Source organism: Lineus longissimus, chromosome 6 (assembly GCF_910592395.1).
Source record: "Lineus longissimus chromosome 6, tnLinLong1.2, whole genome shotgun sequence".
NCBI lineage: Eukaryota > Metazoa > Nemertea > Pilidiophora > Heteronemertea > Lineidae > Lineus > Lineus longissimus.
This window is the reverse complement of record NC_088313.1, coordinates 7,532,465-7,550,809: the sequence shown is the minus strand read 5'-3', so window position 1 is coordinate 7,550,809 and position 18,345 is coordinate 7,532,465. Positions and strand designations below refer to the sequence as shown.

At 45.7% G+C, this 18,345-nt stretch overlaps 1 protein-coding gene across 1 annotated transcript; it reads left to right on the top strand.

Annotated features, from left to right (window-relative positions):
* Window positions 1–12,170: 12,170 nt before the first annotated feature.
* LOC135489579 (uncharacterized) lies at window positions 12,171–14,133 on the top strand. The gene is made up of 2 exons (XM_064774981.1): window positions 12,171–12,887; window positions 13,185–14,133. The coding sequence occupies exons 1-2, from the start codon at window positions 12,842–12,844 to the stop codon at window positions 14,033–14,035; spliced, it is 897 nt and encodes a 298-aa protein (XP_064631051.1). The 5' UTR covers window positions 12,171–12,841; the 3' UTR covers window positions 14,036–14,133.
* The last annotated feature ends 4,212 nt before the right edge of the window (window positions 14,134–18,345 follow it).

Sequence of the window (18,345 nt, the reverse complement as noted above, 5' to 3'; positions counted from 1 at the left end):
AAGTGCATAAGGATTTATAACTAGACAATGATGTAATGTCTGTTCTGAGACAGAAATGATGTACATGTACATCTGCATGTCATGATGTATATGGCAATTGTAATATATGTAATAGACAACATTGAAGGTCCTTGATAGAATGGTTTTACTTCACTTTATGTTTCTGGTACCCGGTAATAAAATGTTTTTATGTAAATCAAATTGTATTGATTTTTTTACTGGCTCTGGTAATGGTACACCCGTATTGCTTTTGGATGGCAGATGAACTCGGCAACAAACAGGACGACAACTTTAGTACTCCCTACCAGAAGATGTAAATTCTGTATGACCGGTTGTTGCTGAGGAGACGGTCACAACCGTGATACTTGGTATTCTGTTGCCTATGATCCCTCCCAGATATACCTGAAGGTTGTTCAATGACCTCGCGAGACAAAGACCAGTATCATGGTATGTTTGTGTAGAAAGACATTGCCAAAACAGACCTGAGCACAACTCGATTTAGCCAGATGCTTGGCCTCCCAACAACTGCAAGACTAAACTATGGCACAGCATGTGTTGTCCCATGTTTATCCTGTCCCTCCAATGGAATTAAGAACCACTTGCTATGGGGACAGTCACAACCACGTCTCATTACTTCAGAAAATATGCCCTTGTCTTCACTAGACATCTAAGGACATCCAATCAGAAGACAGTCACAACCATGATGTGCTGTCTATCTCCTACGGTACGGAGACGTCTACCACAGTGTTACTTTGAGAATCCGCAGTTTTGGGGGGGGGGGGGGGTTAACAAGAAAAAGTCAAGAATGAGTTAATACGCTTTCATTTAATACTTATGTACTCAAAGATTGGTTGCTTTACAACATGTCAAGGACGGTTGACATTAACACTTGATCTATATTGACATCACTGATCTGGTTTGATAACACACACACAGGATTCATCAGGGCAATGTCTTACTTTCCTTCAGTCCCTTTCTCAACGCTTTTTGACCTTTCAACACCTGCTTGGTTTTTTCCTGAATAGTGTCCTTTACCGATCGCGCCAGCGAAAAACCCCTCAAGACCAGATACAACTTCACTACTTTCCTGAATAAATTCAGTTGTTGGTCATGCTCAGGAAGCAGACTTGAAAGATCGTCCCAGTATTTGAGCGTAATCGGTTTTGACATTATTTTGTCCTCGACACCATCTCGAATGTCCCCGCCATGATACGATGAAAGACTGGATACTCGATAGATTTCTCTTACAGTATCTTCAACACTCCGCAAAAACAGGTAGAATGTGTCTGAAATGTTGATCAGTCCCCCACGATTAAGAGCACGAGTCAAATCTGCCGTTTTTTCCAAGAATGAATGTGTATGGGGGATCACATTACTGCTGCCAAATTTCTTTACACAGTCAATATAATCTGCACTGTTTTTACTACGAGCAAACTTCTTGTTCAGTATTCGCACCATAGCACCACCAACATAGCGCAGCGCTTTCTGCTCATTTTCACTGATTTTGTCAATCTTGCTAATGTCAGAAGCAGGACAGTCGATTGTATCATGATGTACAATGACTTCCTCTATCAAGTCTTGAAGGAAGTTTGAAAACAACATTTTAGAAATGACGGTGTCACTATATCCGGATAGTTCAGCAAATGTGTCGGCACATTTGGTTACAAATATTCGATCGAACATTGCTCCAGAAGACTTGTTCCACACTTTTAACCGGCATGCACTTGGTAACAGCTCGCTATCCCCAGCTGTGACAATACTCCAAACCGTTTCCAACAGAAGCTGTTCAATTGTTTCAATGTTCTGAGCTTCACTTAACGATGATTTCAACAGAGTTGCCATTTGGATTATCTTACTACCGTAGATGCTCCCCTGGACTGCAAACATTGCGTCACCCGTAAATTTCGATAAGCATTTCTTCACGAATTCTGGAAATTCTTCAACATACTTTTCCTTTGAATACAGGCTAACCGGCCGGGGATATCCTAAAAAAAGTGAAAATTTTATAAGCATTAGATAGAGAAAACACATAGAATAGGATTATTATTCATCAGATCAGGCTGTATTTTTTGCCTCTCACTTAGTCTTAAACAATAACATAAAAGTTCTTTGATTCCTCATCATGACAATTTTGATGTCTGAGAATGACTGAAACAAGGCAAAAGTAGAGTGAACTTACCACGACTTTTCTTTGATGACTTGGATTCTTTATTAGACTGGTCAACCTCAAGTTTGCATTTCTTGTTCTTTGACGCACCAGTAGCTTCAACTTCAACCAATACAAGACATGCTGATGCTGGAATAACGATTATTTTTCATTAGGACTAGGTCATGATGTCAGACCACATGGGTGTTGCATACAGTACAGCAGTACACAATGCAGCATGTGCAGTACAGTGCCCATAATTAGTGGCATATTAGGCCATTAGGACAAGGCCTGGTGGGGGATTTAGGCTCAGGCCAAGGGTCTTGTTGAAAATGGGAATTATGATGTGCAAGGGCAAGCCTACCTTTCACTTTCATTTTGGGGTCATGTTTTTTTACATGACTTCTCAAACCGGATACACTGCCGAATGTTTTTTCACACACTGGACACTTCCACGATGACTTCTTCGGCTGAATGTTCTCTTCATCATGTTCTTCAACACATTCCGTATCAGAAAAAACATAATCAAAGTCATTTTGACCAAGATTATCGTGCATATCGTCTAAATTAACCGGAAAATCTTGAAAGACAACTCCCTCGTCCGCCATTTTTGTTGTTAGTGTCTTCCTCATTCGGAACGGTTCGGAGAAACTCGGTGGGCTTCGGCGAAAAAGCGCGCCACCATCGGAAGTTGATAGAACTGACTTACGACGTTTGCGCAAAATTTAAGAAAAAATAAATGGCTTCATCTGGCTCCAGTTAATTGCCCGAGAGAGCCGTGTGATCAAAGGAAAGTTGCCGGTGACCAGACCCTTGTATAGAAAGACTCTGGTATTACAATCATATTATAGAGAGTAATAGACCCATTCTCCGGAAAGCGCTAGAATTGCGTAATAAAACCATCTTCTTTCCAGCAACAGAGCTTAGAGCAAGTAAGGCATGTTCAAGGGTGTAGATGAGTTATTGCTAAACAACAATAAGAAATTGCGTCCTTTCTAGTCTACTAGGGGTTGCCTGGATTGTTGAAGATAGGGCATATCAAAAATGGCGCAAGATGCGCGTTTGACTCTTCAATCGGGCAACCCCCCTTTTCCTTTTTTTTTTTTTTTTTTTTTTGATCTAGCCAGGATCAAACAACATGCCCCGCAGACACAATCGGGCCGATTGTGTGCATGCCATCTACGAGGGAAGAAACGTCACGTAGGTAGAAACGAGAGAATGTGGAGTGATTACTCAAACATGCAGCGGAAACGACTTCTTGAAGAGCAACTCCTCGGTAGTTAGCCCAGGAGGTGGCTAGTGCTCTAACTTCGTGCGCTGAGATGTTAGCTAGCGCACGAAGATCAGAGGAAGTCTTCAAGGTGTTGTAGGAAAGACGAATAGTCTCCACAATCCACTTTGAAATAGTGGCGGCCGCTATCTCTCGTTTATTTCCCTCCTTATAGGACAAAAACAAACGCTCTCTCCCCTGGCGGATACCGGGAGGTTTTGTCCTATTTATGTAGAACTTTAGGGCCCTGACGGGACATAAAGTTCTGTCAGGAAGATCATAAGAGATCGTTCCTGACAGAGAGGGAATAGTAACCGGGGGCCGAGAGGCGGCCGGTCCCTGGTTCTTCGCCAGAAAGCCTGGTATGAAAGCCAGGATAACCTCCCCTCCCTTTCTAAAAGCCAGCTTCTTAAAAGAAAGTGCATGGAGCTCTGATCTCCGTTGGGCGGTAGCCAAGGCTACTAGAAAGACCGTTTTGAGTGTCAGATATTTCATGTATGAAATAGACATGGGTTCAAAAGGATGCCTCATGAGCACCTTAAGGACAACAGAAAGGTCCCATTTAGGGGTGTTGTGAACCGGTCTAGGACGCTCTAATAACATTCCTCTGAAAAGAGGGGTTATTTGGTCCTCCCAACGAAGATCCCAGGTGCTTAAAACACGGAGGGTAGAAGCGATGGCGGACTTGTACCCTTTTATAGCCGTGACAGATAGTTGTCTTTCCGTGAATAATTCAATAAGGAAATCAACTAATCTGTATATAGAGGGAGAGATCGGATTAACTCCGTTCTCCCTGCACCAGGAAGTGAAGGTAGACCACTTTCCTTGATACACATCAAGGGCAGACCCCCTTTGAGGTGCGGACATGCGCTTGACAGCGATGTCCGAAAAGCCTCTCTGGTGGAGATGCAACTGGATAAGTTCCAGGCGTGAAACTTGAAAAATCCAGGGTTCTGGTGGTAGCATCTCCCCAGGGGGTACCACAGGAGGTGCTTCCAAGTAGGAAGACTCCTGGGGTGGTCTATCAGGAGCTCCAGCAAGGCTGGGAACCAGGCCTGATTTGGCCAGCAAGGTGCGATGAGAGTTATTTTCACCGGGTGGCTGGTCAAGATCTTGTTCAGGACTGGTTGGATGAGAGGGAGGGGTGGAAACGCATATGCGTTCAGCCCGACCCAAGAGGCTGTAAGGCTGTCGACTTCCAGGGCCTCTTCGTCCGGAAGTGGAGAGTAATAGATGGGAAGGCGATTGTTCAGCCTGGTGGCGAACAGATCTACCTTCGGAGATTGTCTGATTCTTCAGGTGAAGGGAAAGAGCCCTCACGGCAAGAAGGACAGCCTTCATTTCCAATATATTTATTGAAAGAATGGTCTCCTCCCTTGTCCATAGACCCCTTATGGACATGTCCCCGTTGTTCAGATGTGCTCCCCACCCTAGTAGAGAAGCATCTGTGAACAGGGACACTTCTGGGGCCGGTGGAGCAAGATCTACACCGCTTTGGAGACGAGTCTCCAACTCCCAGAAGTTCCAGACGTTCTTGAGTAGGTATTGAGGTATCAATACCAACTTGTCTAATGGGTCCCTGTGGGGTTTCCATAGAGACATTAGAAACATCTGGATGGGATGCATATATAGACGGCCAAGGGGGATTTTGTCTGCTGCCGAATTCAGAAGTCCCAAAAGGCTCAAGCATCGCCTTGCGGGAGCTTGAGTCCTTCCTCTGAATTCTGCGACGAGATGAAGAATTTTCTTTATCCTGTCTAGGGGGGGGCAGCATTTTCCCTGTGGCCGTAAGGAACCGAACTCCAACGTAAACGAAGTCTTGGGATGGTATGAATTCTGACTTTGTTTCGTTGATAATCCAACCTGCGGAAACTACTTTTTGCTTTAGAACCTGAAGTTGTTGCAGTAGTAGTTCCCGCGATTTGCAACGGAGTAGCCAATCGTCTAGGTAGTGATGGAGCTTGAACCCCATCACGTGAAAGGGAGCGACGAAGGCTGTGACTATCATCGTAAAAATTAGGGGTGCCGATGCCAGACCGAAAGGCAGGGCCCTGAATTGATACGTCTTTCCTTCGTAATGGAATCGAAGGAAGTGTTGATACTCTGGATGGATCGGTACATGTAAGTACGCATCTGTTAAATCCATCGATACCGCCCAATCGTTGGGCTGTATCGCCGTTGCTATAGACCTGGTGGTTTCCATCTTGAAATGAGGAACATTCAAGAAGGTGTTTAACCTGGAAAGGTCTATGATCAGCCTCCATGTCCCTGCTTTCTTGGGAACCAAGAAAACGTGGCTGTAAAAGCCGGGGGAGCATGGATCTTGAAGGACCTGGATAGCTTGCTTCTCCAGCAATGCCGCGACCTCTGCTTGGAGGGCAGAGGCCTTGACTGGGTCCTTCGGTGGCTGAACTGGGGTTGGATATATGGTAGTCGGGGGGGGGGGGGGGGGGGGTACAGTTGAAATCTAGTTTCACTCCGTACCTCAACATGTTTGGGACTGGGGACCCCTTTGGGCACCAATCATCCCAAATGTCTGCAAATTTTTGCAGACGGCCCCCGACTACCGAAGTCGGCTCCTTTTTGCGTCCGGGAGGAGAAAGGAGGGGGGAGTCACCTCTTCCGGCCAGCACCCCTTGGACGAAAGGAGTGCTTAGTCGGACCGGATCCACCCTGGTTAGAGGAAGTATTTTTCCTCTTTCCAGTCCGGCGACCCTCCGCTTCCCGTCGGAAGGATCCAGCAGGAGCAGGCTGACCAGGCGGGGTAGGCCTAGGCAGGACCTGCCTGGCGTACGGGATTGAACCCGATGCCTGCTGGGGCCTCTCTATCTTTCTAGCGTTAGGTAGAGAGGTCTTGGCCCTCTGTGTCGCAGTGGGGGCATATAATTTGTCCGAATCTTTCTGTGCTTGAGCCGCCTCTTGTACAGAATCTGCGAATAGGAAAGAACCGTCCATAGGAGCGGTTCTTAAGGCCCCTTCCAGCTGGAGGGATCTGATGACATTGAGAGAGCCCAGTGCGGCGTCTCTACGGAGTAGGACGCTATTTGCTGCGGTCTTGGCGGACAGAGCAATAGCGTGCCTAATCGAATGTGACAAGGATGTCACAAGCGATTTTGTGTCATCAGATAGTGACTCATTATCTTTTAGGGATCTAGCTAGGGCCAGGTTAGTGTGCTCTGCATAGGAGAGCACCGCTAACGTGTTTTTGGCAAGACCCTCTTGTGCTCTAAGGTCTCGGTAAGTCGAGGAGGAGGTCACCCTAGGCACGAGTTGGTCCAGCTGTACATCGTCCTTTAATATGGAAGTCGATGCTGCAGCTGGACAGCCGGCCGAGCTGACTCGATAATAGTCAGCGCGGTACTGCCTTAGGGAGGAAGTTGTGCCGTGAACAACTTCCCCGGTTTACACCAAGCTTCCGGTCCGACTGCCGGAAGGACAGGGATGGAAGTACGTTGGTGGGCGCCTTGTGAGTCTCTGATTGTACGCTCCAAAAGTTCAGAGACCGCTACCACCGACGGGGAGGGAGGAAGGAATTCAAGTGCCCGAGTGGAGCCTTGAGAAACCTGTGGATTGGGATCCACTTCCTGTCCCCAGAGTGAAAAGGTCGGTGTTGACAAGGCTGGCAGTTCCGGCGGGGTAGGGCACAGATCCTGCGGGAGGTACGCTCTGATCAAGGATCTGAGTGTCCTCATATCCGACAAGATACTGGCCTCCTCTGGTGACAGCTCCTCCTGATTGGGGGAGCGGTAGCCTGGCTGAGAACTCTCGTTCTCAGAAAATTCCTCTAAAATAGAGGAGTCGGATGGTGGGTATCCGATGGGACCCGGCGCACCAGAGGAACAGGAACCCTGCTCCAGATGGCTGAGTCTATCAGTAAGACCTGCTACCATCTGGATGAGCTGGGACAGTTGCTGTCCCGACTCGGGTTCCGGACCCGACGTGCGGCTTCTCTCAACGACGGGCGGTTGAGGCGAGGGTGAGCGCATAAGCGAACCCTGGAAGCCGTATGTACGGGCGAATGGGTCTTCCGGAAGCGGAAGATGCCCATATTCTGAACCAGAGTTCAGATGTCCTCTCTGCGTAGGTCGTTCCATGGGAACGACGCCTCTGCTACGAGGAGGGGGTGGCACTTCCGGTTGGTTCCACCCAAGAGGTTGGCCAACGTAGGAAGGTGCCTGCATTTCCGGTAGGACGAAGTCCGAAACCGGAAATGCCCGTAACTCCTTCGCCGGTATGGAGCTACCGGATGCCCTTTTAGAAGGAGGTACGGAGGGCGGAAACGCTGTTACCGAAGACGCATGGCGTTTCGGAGGTGGCGTTATAAAGTCCGGCCCTACTCTACTGTGTCCATGAGGACTGGGGTTATTTCGCAGTAAAGACTGAGAAAAACCCCCAGTAGAGTCTTCGGTTACTGAAAAACGGGAACCCGCGTCAGTAACCGGAACTGCAATCGGCGGACTGGAAGCAGGGTGCTCCCGCGGGTACAAAGGGCTTGTACTCGGGGGAGCGGACGACAGAGGAACCGGAAGGTTCCCTGAGGTCCGGGGTATATTAAACCCTTGGAGACTTATTGGATGTAAGTCTCCCTTGGGACCACAGACATTAATAATGTCAGATCCCGCATCCTTCGCAGCCGCGGCCGGAACCGGAATTCGGCTGACGGAAGGGGTGGTGGCGGGAGGTTTGCTAGACCTCCGGGTTATATGCCCGGAAACGGAACCGGAAGAGGGTTTAGGCGTCTTCGCGGTCCGTTTCCCGCCACCAGAGGCATTCCTTTGTGGTGAGACAAAGGATGCCGTCGGAGGGGTACGCCATATAAAAAATGGTACCAATGACAATAAAAACACTGGAAACCCCAAGTAGGCCAGAAAGGACGCAATAATTAATGGAAAGGAAAACATGCCTACTTGAATTAAACACTATTGCAATGGATCTGAGTCTTGTTCATTACAATAGAGCGGAGAATAGCCTACTTAACTCTACCCTACCAAGATCAAAATAATGGAGCCGGGTCGACTAAGCTAGCTAAGAACATGTCTATAATTAAATAGACTGGACAATACTAATGCCAAGATTAGTTTGGCGGTCTACCCCGTAGGTGAATGAACCCAAAAATCGTCTAGACTTGGCTGGTTGAATTTGGTTTTAAATCGAATTCACGGCAGCTTCGTAGAAGCACAAGAGTAAAGACTGAATATGGCGGCATAAGATCGGCGCGATCTCGCGGGATCGGTCAGGGCGCCGCCTGGCGGCCGAGCTGTTAACTCAGTTCTCCCTTTAGAAAATTAAAGGGATACTCTTGTGTTTGAGCCCAAATGGAGTAACATGCAAAAGTGTTCCATAGGTAAGTTTGAATGACACAATATGATACTTACGTGCCTTGAAAGGAGCAATGGCAGCCATCTTGGATTTGGGCGGCCATCTTTGATTTTGTCACCCATTTTGTATACTTGAAACTTTTGAAGCAAAGAATTGATACAAAAAACTGAAATTGCACTTTAGTTTGTCAGATATGCTTCCCTAGTTGACATGGTTACATAGTGCTAATTGTGAAGTAACATGTTGTGTCGGCCATCTTGGATTTTATCGGCCATATTGAATCTAGCAGAACTATTTCAAATGCGGGTTTTTGTTCGGTAGGTCACTCTGAGGTTGTGTACCAAATTTGGTGGTAATCTGTCAAGGCTTTTAGAAAATACAGCATTTTAAACATGTTTAAACAGTGTTTTTTGGCTAAAAACCTTACCATCACATGCCTAGAGATAGAATGCTATGTATTGTATTATGTACAGTGAGATAATGACTGCCTTTGTCTCAAGCCAATTATCGGTGACGTGAAATTGACCGTAGAATCCTAAATAATCAACCGATTTTCAAAACTTTTGCAGCGTTTTCTTTCTTTTGCTCAGCTCTTTCTGGAAATACACTGTATTTCTCTATATACTCAAGTTTAAATTTCTCAGTCACTGAACTCCCTACCGTTATGGATCAGAACATGCCTAGTGCAGCAAGCACAACGCTGCCGACTGATATTTACGGCTCTGGAGAGCACTTTAGACGAGATATGTTTGAAATGGTTAAGGATGCCATAGCTGAATTCGAAACTAACAAGACCGGTGCGCCAGATAATTTGACACTTACGTGTATTCAAGAGCAACTAACGAAGCAAACCGCACTACTGGAAGAACTGTCCAAACGCAACTGCGTGTGTACCTGTGCTGGAGTCCCAAGTGTCAATCCTGATCCGCGGCCTACAGAAGAAGATGAGGAGTGTAGTGATCGATTCTCCAAGTTTCTTAACGAACGAGACGATGTCGAGCTGTCACTGTCAGTGTTTGACTTTTAGAGATTGCAATAGATAACTTCTATTCTAGGACATTGTGTGGTGCTTATTCGACTGTTTAGTGCACATTTCAGGGTAGTGAGATTTAAGTAGGTGCTGGGTAGGCACATGCCCAAGATTTTGCTCAAATTAATTGGTGTAACAGCTGCTGTATGAATTCTGGTGTTTGGAGTACATTGGTATAATGTAAACATGTTGAAGGTGTGGTGTCCTTTTGACACGGTAACATTTGAAGTGACTTATGCGGTTCTAGATTAACATTACATTGTCGGGTTCATATGCATTTCTGATAGAGTATTTTGATCTGCGTATATATTTGTGTTATAATGAGCGTGTCAACAAACCTGCCATTTGAGATTGAGTCCTGAAACAACTGTTTTGGTTCGCTTTATTTTAACTTGTTGAATGTTGTGCAGGCATTTGTAGAAGTGCATTGTTTGGATATATATCACGGTGCTGATTGTTGGGTACTACCTCAGGTATAGAAATCACTTGAGCTATCTCTGTTTGAGTGGTTAAAAAAGTGATAAGTGATTCGCATAATGAATACAGTACTTTACAGTAGCCTAAAAACTCATCTTGCCAAATTATTGTGGTCTTGTTTAAAACGTTATGCATCAAGGGCGCCATCTGTGAACACTGAATGTAACAAATTTGTATTTTTAGGTCAGTTATATTCTTGTGCAACTAACTGCTGGTTAACATTCCAAGTCTGTTTATATGTACACTGGTTGCCATGGCGCTGAGTAATTTAGCCTAATCCATGCGTCTAAATGTGAATTGTTAAACTTCAGATTTTATTTTGCAATTTGTTTGTCTAGTATCAAGTAGTTTTAGTAATTGAAACCATTTCTGTTGTATGTAAATTTATGCTTGGTCACTGTTTAGATATTTTAATGTTGCAGTGTTTTACTGTACATTGGGTTGGTTAGTGCCACTGTCACTGGATAAGCACTAATAATCAATGGTTTGATGGTGTGTCAATGCTGGTTGAGTATGGAGTTAGGTCAAACTGGTTGTTTGCAAAATGAAATTGAGAATCTGGATTTAGTCCTGGTACTCATGGGGTAACAAACTTATAATATTTAGCTTTTTGGCCGGAAGTTTATGTATTGTGAAGTTGAAACACTTGTTGGCAGACAGCAAGACTAAGTAGTGGGAGTGACGACTGTGATGCTGGGAATGTTCTAGTTTGGTTTTGTAGTGTCAGGTGGATGGTTGAGTTGTGACATGAATTTGGGTTGTGTACATAGCATTTTCCTTGTGATTGTATTTGTACCTGCATGTGTTGTCCTGTTAATTTGTTTTAGTAGTTTGCTTTGTACATATTCATATTATATTTAGGGGAACTTTTATATTACTAAGGTTGCTCTCGATTCTGGCGTAAGTTTATTTTTGATGAGGGTGTCAATCTTTCCACCGGGGGGGGGGGGGGGGGGGGTAATGTAACAATATTAGCTTTTCACCTTTCGTTTCATCTGGGGACAACTCCTGGGTTCATATTTTACATACACCCGCTGTGTAACAAGTACCTGTTTTCCAGGTTGGGATTTTAGATGTAACCGTATGAATTTTACTGGATCAAATTTTCGTGTTTGAAGGCCATTTTTATCAAAACTGTGCTAAGTTGGACCTTCAAACTTTAGGGATACATTTGTCCTTGGGGAATCTAGTGATTGAGAGCCTCCTGGTAAGTTGACAAGTAGGTGAACGCTTGTATTTCACCATTTTTATGCTGCGATTTGTGACTTTTTGTAAACTGTCCTCCATGTTGGATGACATCAGACTTATGTATTGTTTTGATGAGTGAGCGGTGAACTTTCAGATTGCAACTTTTCAAAGTAGTTTAATTCAGGTAAATATGTGTATGAAAGTAATTTCAAAGGTACCATTTAGTTTAGGAATATCTATAGAATCTTTTGGTGTTATTTTCAAAGTTGTGACTTGGGGGAATTAGTTGTATTTTGTGCCTGAAGTTTGCACATGTTTGTTTTGCTTAGCATTTCGAGGGTCTGTAGCCCGTGGGTGACCCCCGTGGATGCTGTATAAAACCCTGATTAGCCTGGTTAGCCTCAGATTGCCTGGACACATGGCCTAATTAACAGCTCTCAAAGAGACAACCATATTTTTAGCAGTAAATCTGCTGTGCAAGCACCAGTGCGCACTACATTGGTAGATGCAAGCCTGATCTTAGTGCTTTGCTACTGTTTCTGGCTAATAGGTTAGGTGGCAGAATTTGCCATTTTCAAGTTGACATTTTGACTTAGAGTAACTAGGGCCGACTTCGATTGCTTACTCGAGTTCTCCCCGAGTGACTCGGGGAGCAATCGAACATAGAATTTTGCTCGGGTGACTACCCGAGTGACGTCATATTTGACCTACTTAGTTTCTCGATGACTACCCTGGACCGCACAGGAGTGGGTTTTGAATTACCCGCAGAACACGTGATTAATCATGGCTGCCAGCAACTTGTAAGCACGTTTTCTGATGAAAAAAACCCCTGTTTTTGGCCGTATTTCTTCTGTTCGTTACCAAATATCCCTAAATGAAGTAGAACTAGAACAATAGTTATCGGATTGCTAGCTGACATCGGTTGTAATGCATTCTCAGACACTGAAAGGGCCTAAACAACACAGTTTGTACAAAGTAGGCCTGCACCGTCCATGTACATGATCAGCCTACTACACTGAACACTGAAGTACATGTAGCCTATGTACATCATCATCATCATGCACTGCATCAGCATCATGATCATGTTGGCCTGGGCCTTCATACATGTAATTGACTCAGTAGACTAGCGGGGCCTAAAGTACTAAGTACGTCATTCAGATATCCATTGATTCAATTCTGTAGCTAGCTAGCTAGGGCCAGTTGCGTTTGTGTTCAGGGTTCAGTTCAGCAGCAGGCCTCTCTTGAATTGTAGGCCTTTCTTTTATTTAAGTGGCCTGCCCATCGCCCCCCCCATATGCCTGATTTGAGGCATTGAGTGTGTCGTCGTGGATCGATAATATGCTGTATTCTTTTAGTCATTTTCTGTCTTTACCTTTTCAGGGTGAAGATAAAAGTGGGCGATGTTGATGCTATGGTATCGCCCGATATTTTGCAGATTCTGCAGAGTCCGGATTCAGGTATGTTCTTACTAAAAGTTGTCTTGGCCCAGGCCAGATGGCTAGTACCTAGCATGCCTAGCTAATAATCGAGACCTATTTTGGCAAATAGGTGATATGATGGCTATGCCTTGTTTGTTCAGTTGTCGACAGCACGTGCCACCACATTCCAACTCATGATCAAACCAGTCACTGTGACTGAGTTGGTGACCAGATGTTTTTTTGGAGTAAGATGTTTTTTGGGAATCCTTCGTCAGGCCCTACAGTGTCACCCCTCTGTTTCACCAACAAGTCTAATGGGATCCATTTCAATTTCAGCTCCAGCATTAAAAAGCAACATCATACAACAGATACTGAGTCAGAAAGCAAGACTAAGTGCTCAATCACAGGCAGCTCCTCCAAGACCAAGACCAGCCCCAGCAGCTGCTGGAGCTCCACCTGCTCATGCAGCTGATGCTCCACACCACCAAATAGACCAAGCAGCAGATACTCCACAAGACCCACCAGCATATTATGATCCTGCTGATGATGCTCCACCACTTGAAGCTGAGCCTGTGGCACCCATGCCCGTTGCCCATATTATTTGGTTACCAAATGAACAGGCCAAGCTGGTAGAATTACGGTTGGAACAGGAAGACAAGTTTCGTGCTGCCAACAGGCATGACCTGCTGTGGACGAGTATCGCCAAGGAAATTAACCCAGAAATTAGCGGAACACAGTGTCTGAACAAATGGAAGTACATCAAGTCTAAGTATACGAAGCATTTGGATGGCCAGAATTCCACTGGGAATGCCCGGTTACCTGCTCCAATGTTTTTTGAACAATTGGACAGGGTTTACGGAACCCGGGCAGTGAACCGTCCAAAAAAACTCATGGACTCTATGCGGCCCAAAGAGGCTGTAGACATGGTAGATGCAGTTGAGGTTGTTGGGGGTAATGATGATAATGGGGCTGGGCCTGGGGTAGCTAAAGTTGGTGAACCGCGTCCGAAAAAGCAGAAACTTTCAGACCGGGTCTCTCCGCAAGACAAGGTTGTGATTCAAATCCAAGAGATGCAGGAAGGTCAGATCCGTGTTGAAAATATGATGGAAAGGCATCATGGTGAGAGGTTGACATGTATGAACCGCTTTTTGGATTTGTTCGAAAAGTCAGTCAACCATCACACTTAATAGACTATAGGCCTTATAGTCCATGTACATTGTAGAGCCAGGCAAAGAAAAGGCCTGCATGGGTAATACATGTATGATCACAAGTTTACAGTGTGCCAGTAATTTGTACAGCCATTGCCTTCCAATTGTTATGGTTATTGTGCGTAATTTTGAAGGAAGATTTCCTTTTGATTGACAAATATTTGTTAGTATTTGATAATCGTGTATTATTTTGTGCAATCATATGTTCTTGTGGATCATACATCTAGTGCTGTACCGAGTACCAGTATTTTAGATATTTTTGTTCCTATGGGAATTTTGATAGTAGATGTTATTTTTGATCAGAGTCAGACTGTATTTTTGTGCTGTCTATCATTTTGTGCAGTCATATGTTCAAGTGGAACAAGATGCTGTACTGAGTACCAATGATCATGTTACGGATATATTTTTAGTCATATTTTGGATATTTTTGTCCCTATGGGAATTTTTGATTGAAAATGAAATGTAATTTGTTGACGATTTGTTGATGTAATTTGTTGATTAAACTTTTGCTGTTGGATTTTTATGTTTATAAAAATTGGTGTTATTGTCATTGTCTTTTTCTCATCCTTCACCTTGATTGCATCCTCTGACTTGGACATTCTGGCTCTGTGAAGAGGAACTAGTGAGCAAAGCATGCAAGGATGTGCCCATCATCTGGTCCTTTCAAAGTGAATGCCCATTTCCTTACAAGAAATGGCCATTTTGTTAGTTCATACTTACCTATGGAACACTTTTGCATGTTACTCCATTTGGGCTCAAACACAAGAGTATCCCTTTAATTTTCTAAAGGGAGAACTGAGTTAACAGCTCGGCCGCCAGGCGGCGCCCTGACCGATCCCGCGAGATCGCGCCGATCTCATGCCGCCATATTTAGTCTTTACTCTTGAGCGTTAATAAAGAGTATGTCCCGTTTGTGGGGACGGCGGGAGGGCCGTGTTCCATAGGTAAGTATGAACTAACAAAATGGCCATTTCTTGTAAGGAAATGGGCATTTTGTGTCATTCAAACTTACCTATGGAACACTTTTGCATCGAATCCCAGCAACCTATTGGAGGTGGGAAACGAGGACTTACCTAAGGCTGAGCTGTTGTTCCATCCAGGAGGCACCACCGGCATATTAGCTAAGGAGGACCGCCAGGGGAAAGAAATGGGGAGAACCGGAGGACCGGTATTTTGATCTCGGTATTACAATCATATTATAGAGAGTAATAGACCCATTCTCCGGAAAGCGCTAGAATTGCGTAATAAAACCATCTTCTTTCCGGCAACAGAGCTTAGAGCAAGTAAGGCATGTTGAAGGGTGTAGAATGAGTTATTGCTAAACAACAATAAGAAATTGCGTCCTTTCTAGTCTACTAGGGGTTGCCTGGATGTTGAAGATAGGGCATATCAAAAATGGCGCAAGATGCGCGTTTGACTCTTCAATCGGGCTTCCCCCCCCCTTTTTTGATCTAGCCAGGATCAAACAACATGCCCCGCAGACACAATCGGGCCGATTGTGTGCATGCCATCTACGAGGGAAGAAACGTCTCGTAGGTAGAAACGAGAGAATGTGGAGTGATTACTCCAACATGCAGCGGAAACGACTTCTTGAAGAGCAACTCCTCGGTAGTTAGCCCAGGAGGTGGCTAGTGCTCTAACTTCGTGCGCTGAGATGTTAGCTAGCGCACGAAGATCAGAGGAAGTCTTCAAGGTGTTGTAGGAAAGACGAATAGTCTCCACAATCCACCTTGAAATAGTGGCGGCCGCTATCTCTCGTTTATTTCCCTCCTTATAGGACAAAAACAAACGCTCTCTCCCCTGGCGGATACCGGGAGGTTTTGTCCTATTTATGTAGAACTTTAGGGCCCTGACGGGACATAAAGTTCTGTCAGGAAGATCATAAGAGATCGTTCTTGACAGAGAGGGAATAGTAACCGGGGGCCGAGAGGCAGCCGGTCCCTGGTTCTTCGCCAGAAATCCTGGTATAAAAGCCAGGATAACCTCCCCTCCCTCTCTAAAAGCCAGCTTCTTAAAAGAAAGTGCATGGAGCTCTGATCTCCGTTGGGCGGTAGCCAAGGCTACTAGAAAGACCGTTTTGAGTGTCAGATATTTCATGGATGAAATAGACATGGGTTCAAAAGGATGCCTCATGAGCACCTTAAGGACAACAGAGAGGTCCCATTTAGGGGTGTTGTGAACCGGTCTAGGACGCTCTAATAACATTCCTCTGAAAAGAGGGGTTATTTGGTCCTCCCAACGAAGATCCCAGGTGCTTAAAACACGGAGGGTAGAAGCGATGGCGGACTTGTACCCTTTTATAGCCGTGACAGATAGTTGTCTTTCCGTGAATAATTCAATAAGGAAATCAACTAATCTGTATATAGAGGGAGAGATCGGATTAACTCCGTTCTCCCTGCACCAGGAAGTGAAGGTAGACCACTTTCCTTGATACACATCAAGGGTAGACCCCCTTTGAGGTGCGGACATGCGCTTGACAGCGATGTCCGAAAAGCCTCTCTGGTGGAGATGCAACTGGATAAGTTCCAGGCGTGAAACTTGAAAAATCCAGGGTTCTGGTGGTAGCATCTCCCCAGGGGGTGCCACAGGAGGTGCTTCCAAGTAGGAAGACTCCTGGGGTGATCTATCAGGAGCTCCAGCAAGGCTGGGAACCAGGCCTGATTTGGCCAGCAAGGTGCGATGAGAGTTATTCTCACCGGATGGCTGGTCAAGATCTTGTTCAGGACTGGTTGGATGAGAGGGAGGGGTGGAAACGCATATGCGTTCAGCCCGACCCAAGAGGCTGTAAGGCTGTCGACTTCCAGGGCCTCTTCGTCCGGAAGTGGAGAGTAATAGATGGGAAGGCGATTGTTCAGCCTGGTGGCGAACAGATCTACCTTCGGAGATTGCCAAAGGCGACAAAGGTCGTCTACAATCTCCTGATGGAGTGTCCACTCTGTCTGAACTAGCTTGTTCTGACGGGACAGGGCGTCGGCAAGGATGTTGCGATTGCCCGGTATGTGTCTGGCACATATCGATACTCCAAGGTCGGCACAAAGATGGTAAAGCTCCCAAGTTAGCTGGCAAAGAATGCCGGACTTTGTGCCTCCCTGTCTCCTGACATATGCTACTACTGTAGAATTGTCGGAGAACAGGGTTACTCTCCGATTCTTCAGGCGAAGGGAAAGAGCCCTCACGGCAAGAAGGACAGCCTTCATTTCCAATATATTTATTGGAAGAATGGTCTCCTCCCTTGTCCATAGACCTCTTATGGACATGTCCCCGTTGTTCAGATGTGCTCCCCACCCTAGTAGGGAAGCATCTGTGAACAGGGACACTTCTGGGGGCGGTGGAGCAAGATCTACACCGCTTTGGAGACGAGTCTCCGACTCCCAGAAGTTCCAGACGTTCTTGAGTAGGTATTGAGGTATCAATACCAACTTGTCTAATGGGTCCCTGTGGGGTTTCCATAGAGACATTAGAAACATCTGGATGGGACGCATATATAGACGGCCAAGGGGGATTTGGTCTGCTGCCGAATTCAGAAGTCCCAAAAGGCTCAAGCATCGCCTTGCGGGAGCTTGAGTCCTTCCTCTGAATTCTGCGACGAGATGAAGAATTTTCTTTATCCTGTCTAGGGGGGGCAGCATTTTCCCTATGGCCGTAAGGAACCGAACTCCAACGTAAACGAAGTCTTGGGATGGTATGAATTCTGACTTTGTTTCGTTGATAATCCAACCTGCGGAAACTACTTTTTGCTTTAGAACCTGAAGTTGTTGCAGTAGTAGTTCCCGCGATTTGCAACGGAGTAGCCAATCGTCTAGGTAGTGATGGAGCTTGAACCCCATCACGTGAAAGGGAGCGACGAAGGCTGTGACTATCATCGTAAAAATTAGGGGTGCCGATGCCAGACCGAACGGCAGGGCCCTGAATTGATACGTCTTTCCTTCGTAATGGAATCGAAGGAAGTGTTGATAGTCTGGATGGATCGGTACATGTAAGTACGCATCCATTAAATCCATCGATACCGCCCAATCGTTGGGCTGTATCGCCGTTGCTATAGACCTGGTGGTTTCCATCTTGAAATGAGGAACATTCAAGAAGGTGTTTAACCTGGAAAGGTCTATGATCAGCCTCCATGTCCCTGCTTTCTTGGGAACCAAGAAAACGTGGCTGTAAAAGCCGGGGGAGCATGGATCTTGAAGGACCTGGATAGCTTGCTTCTCCAGTAATGTCGCGACCTCTGCTTGGAGGGCAGAGGCCTTGACTGGGTCCTTCGGTGGCTGAACTGGGGTTGGATATATGGTAGT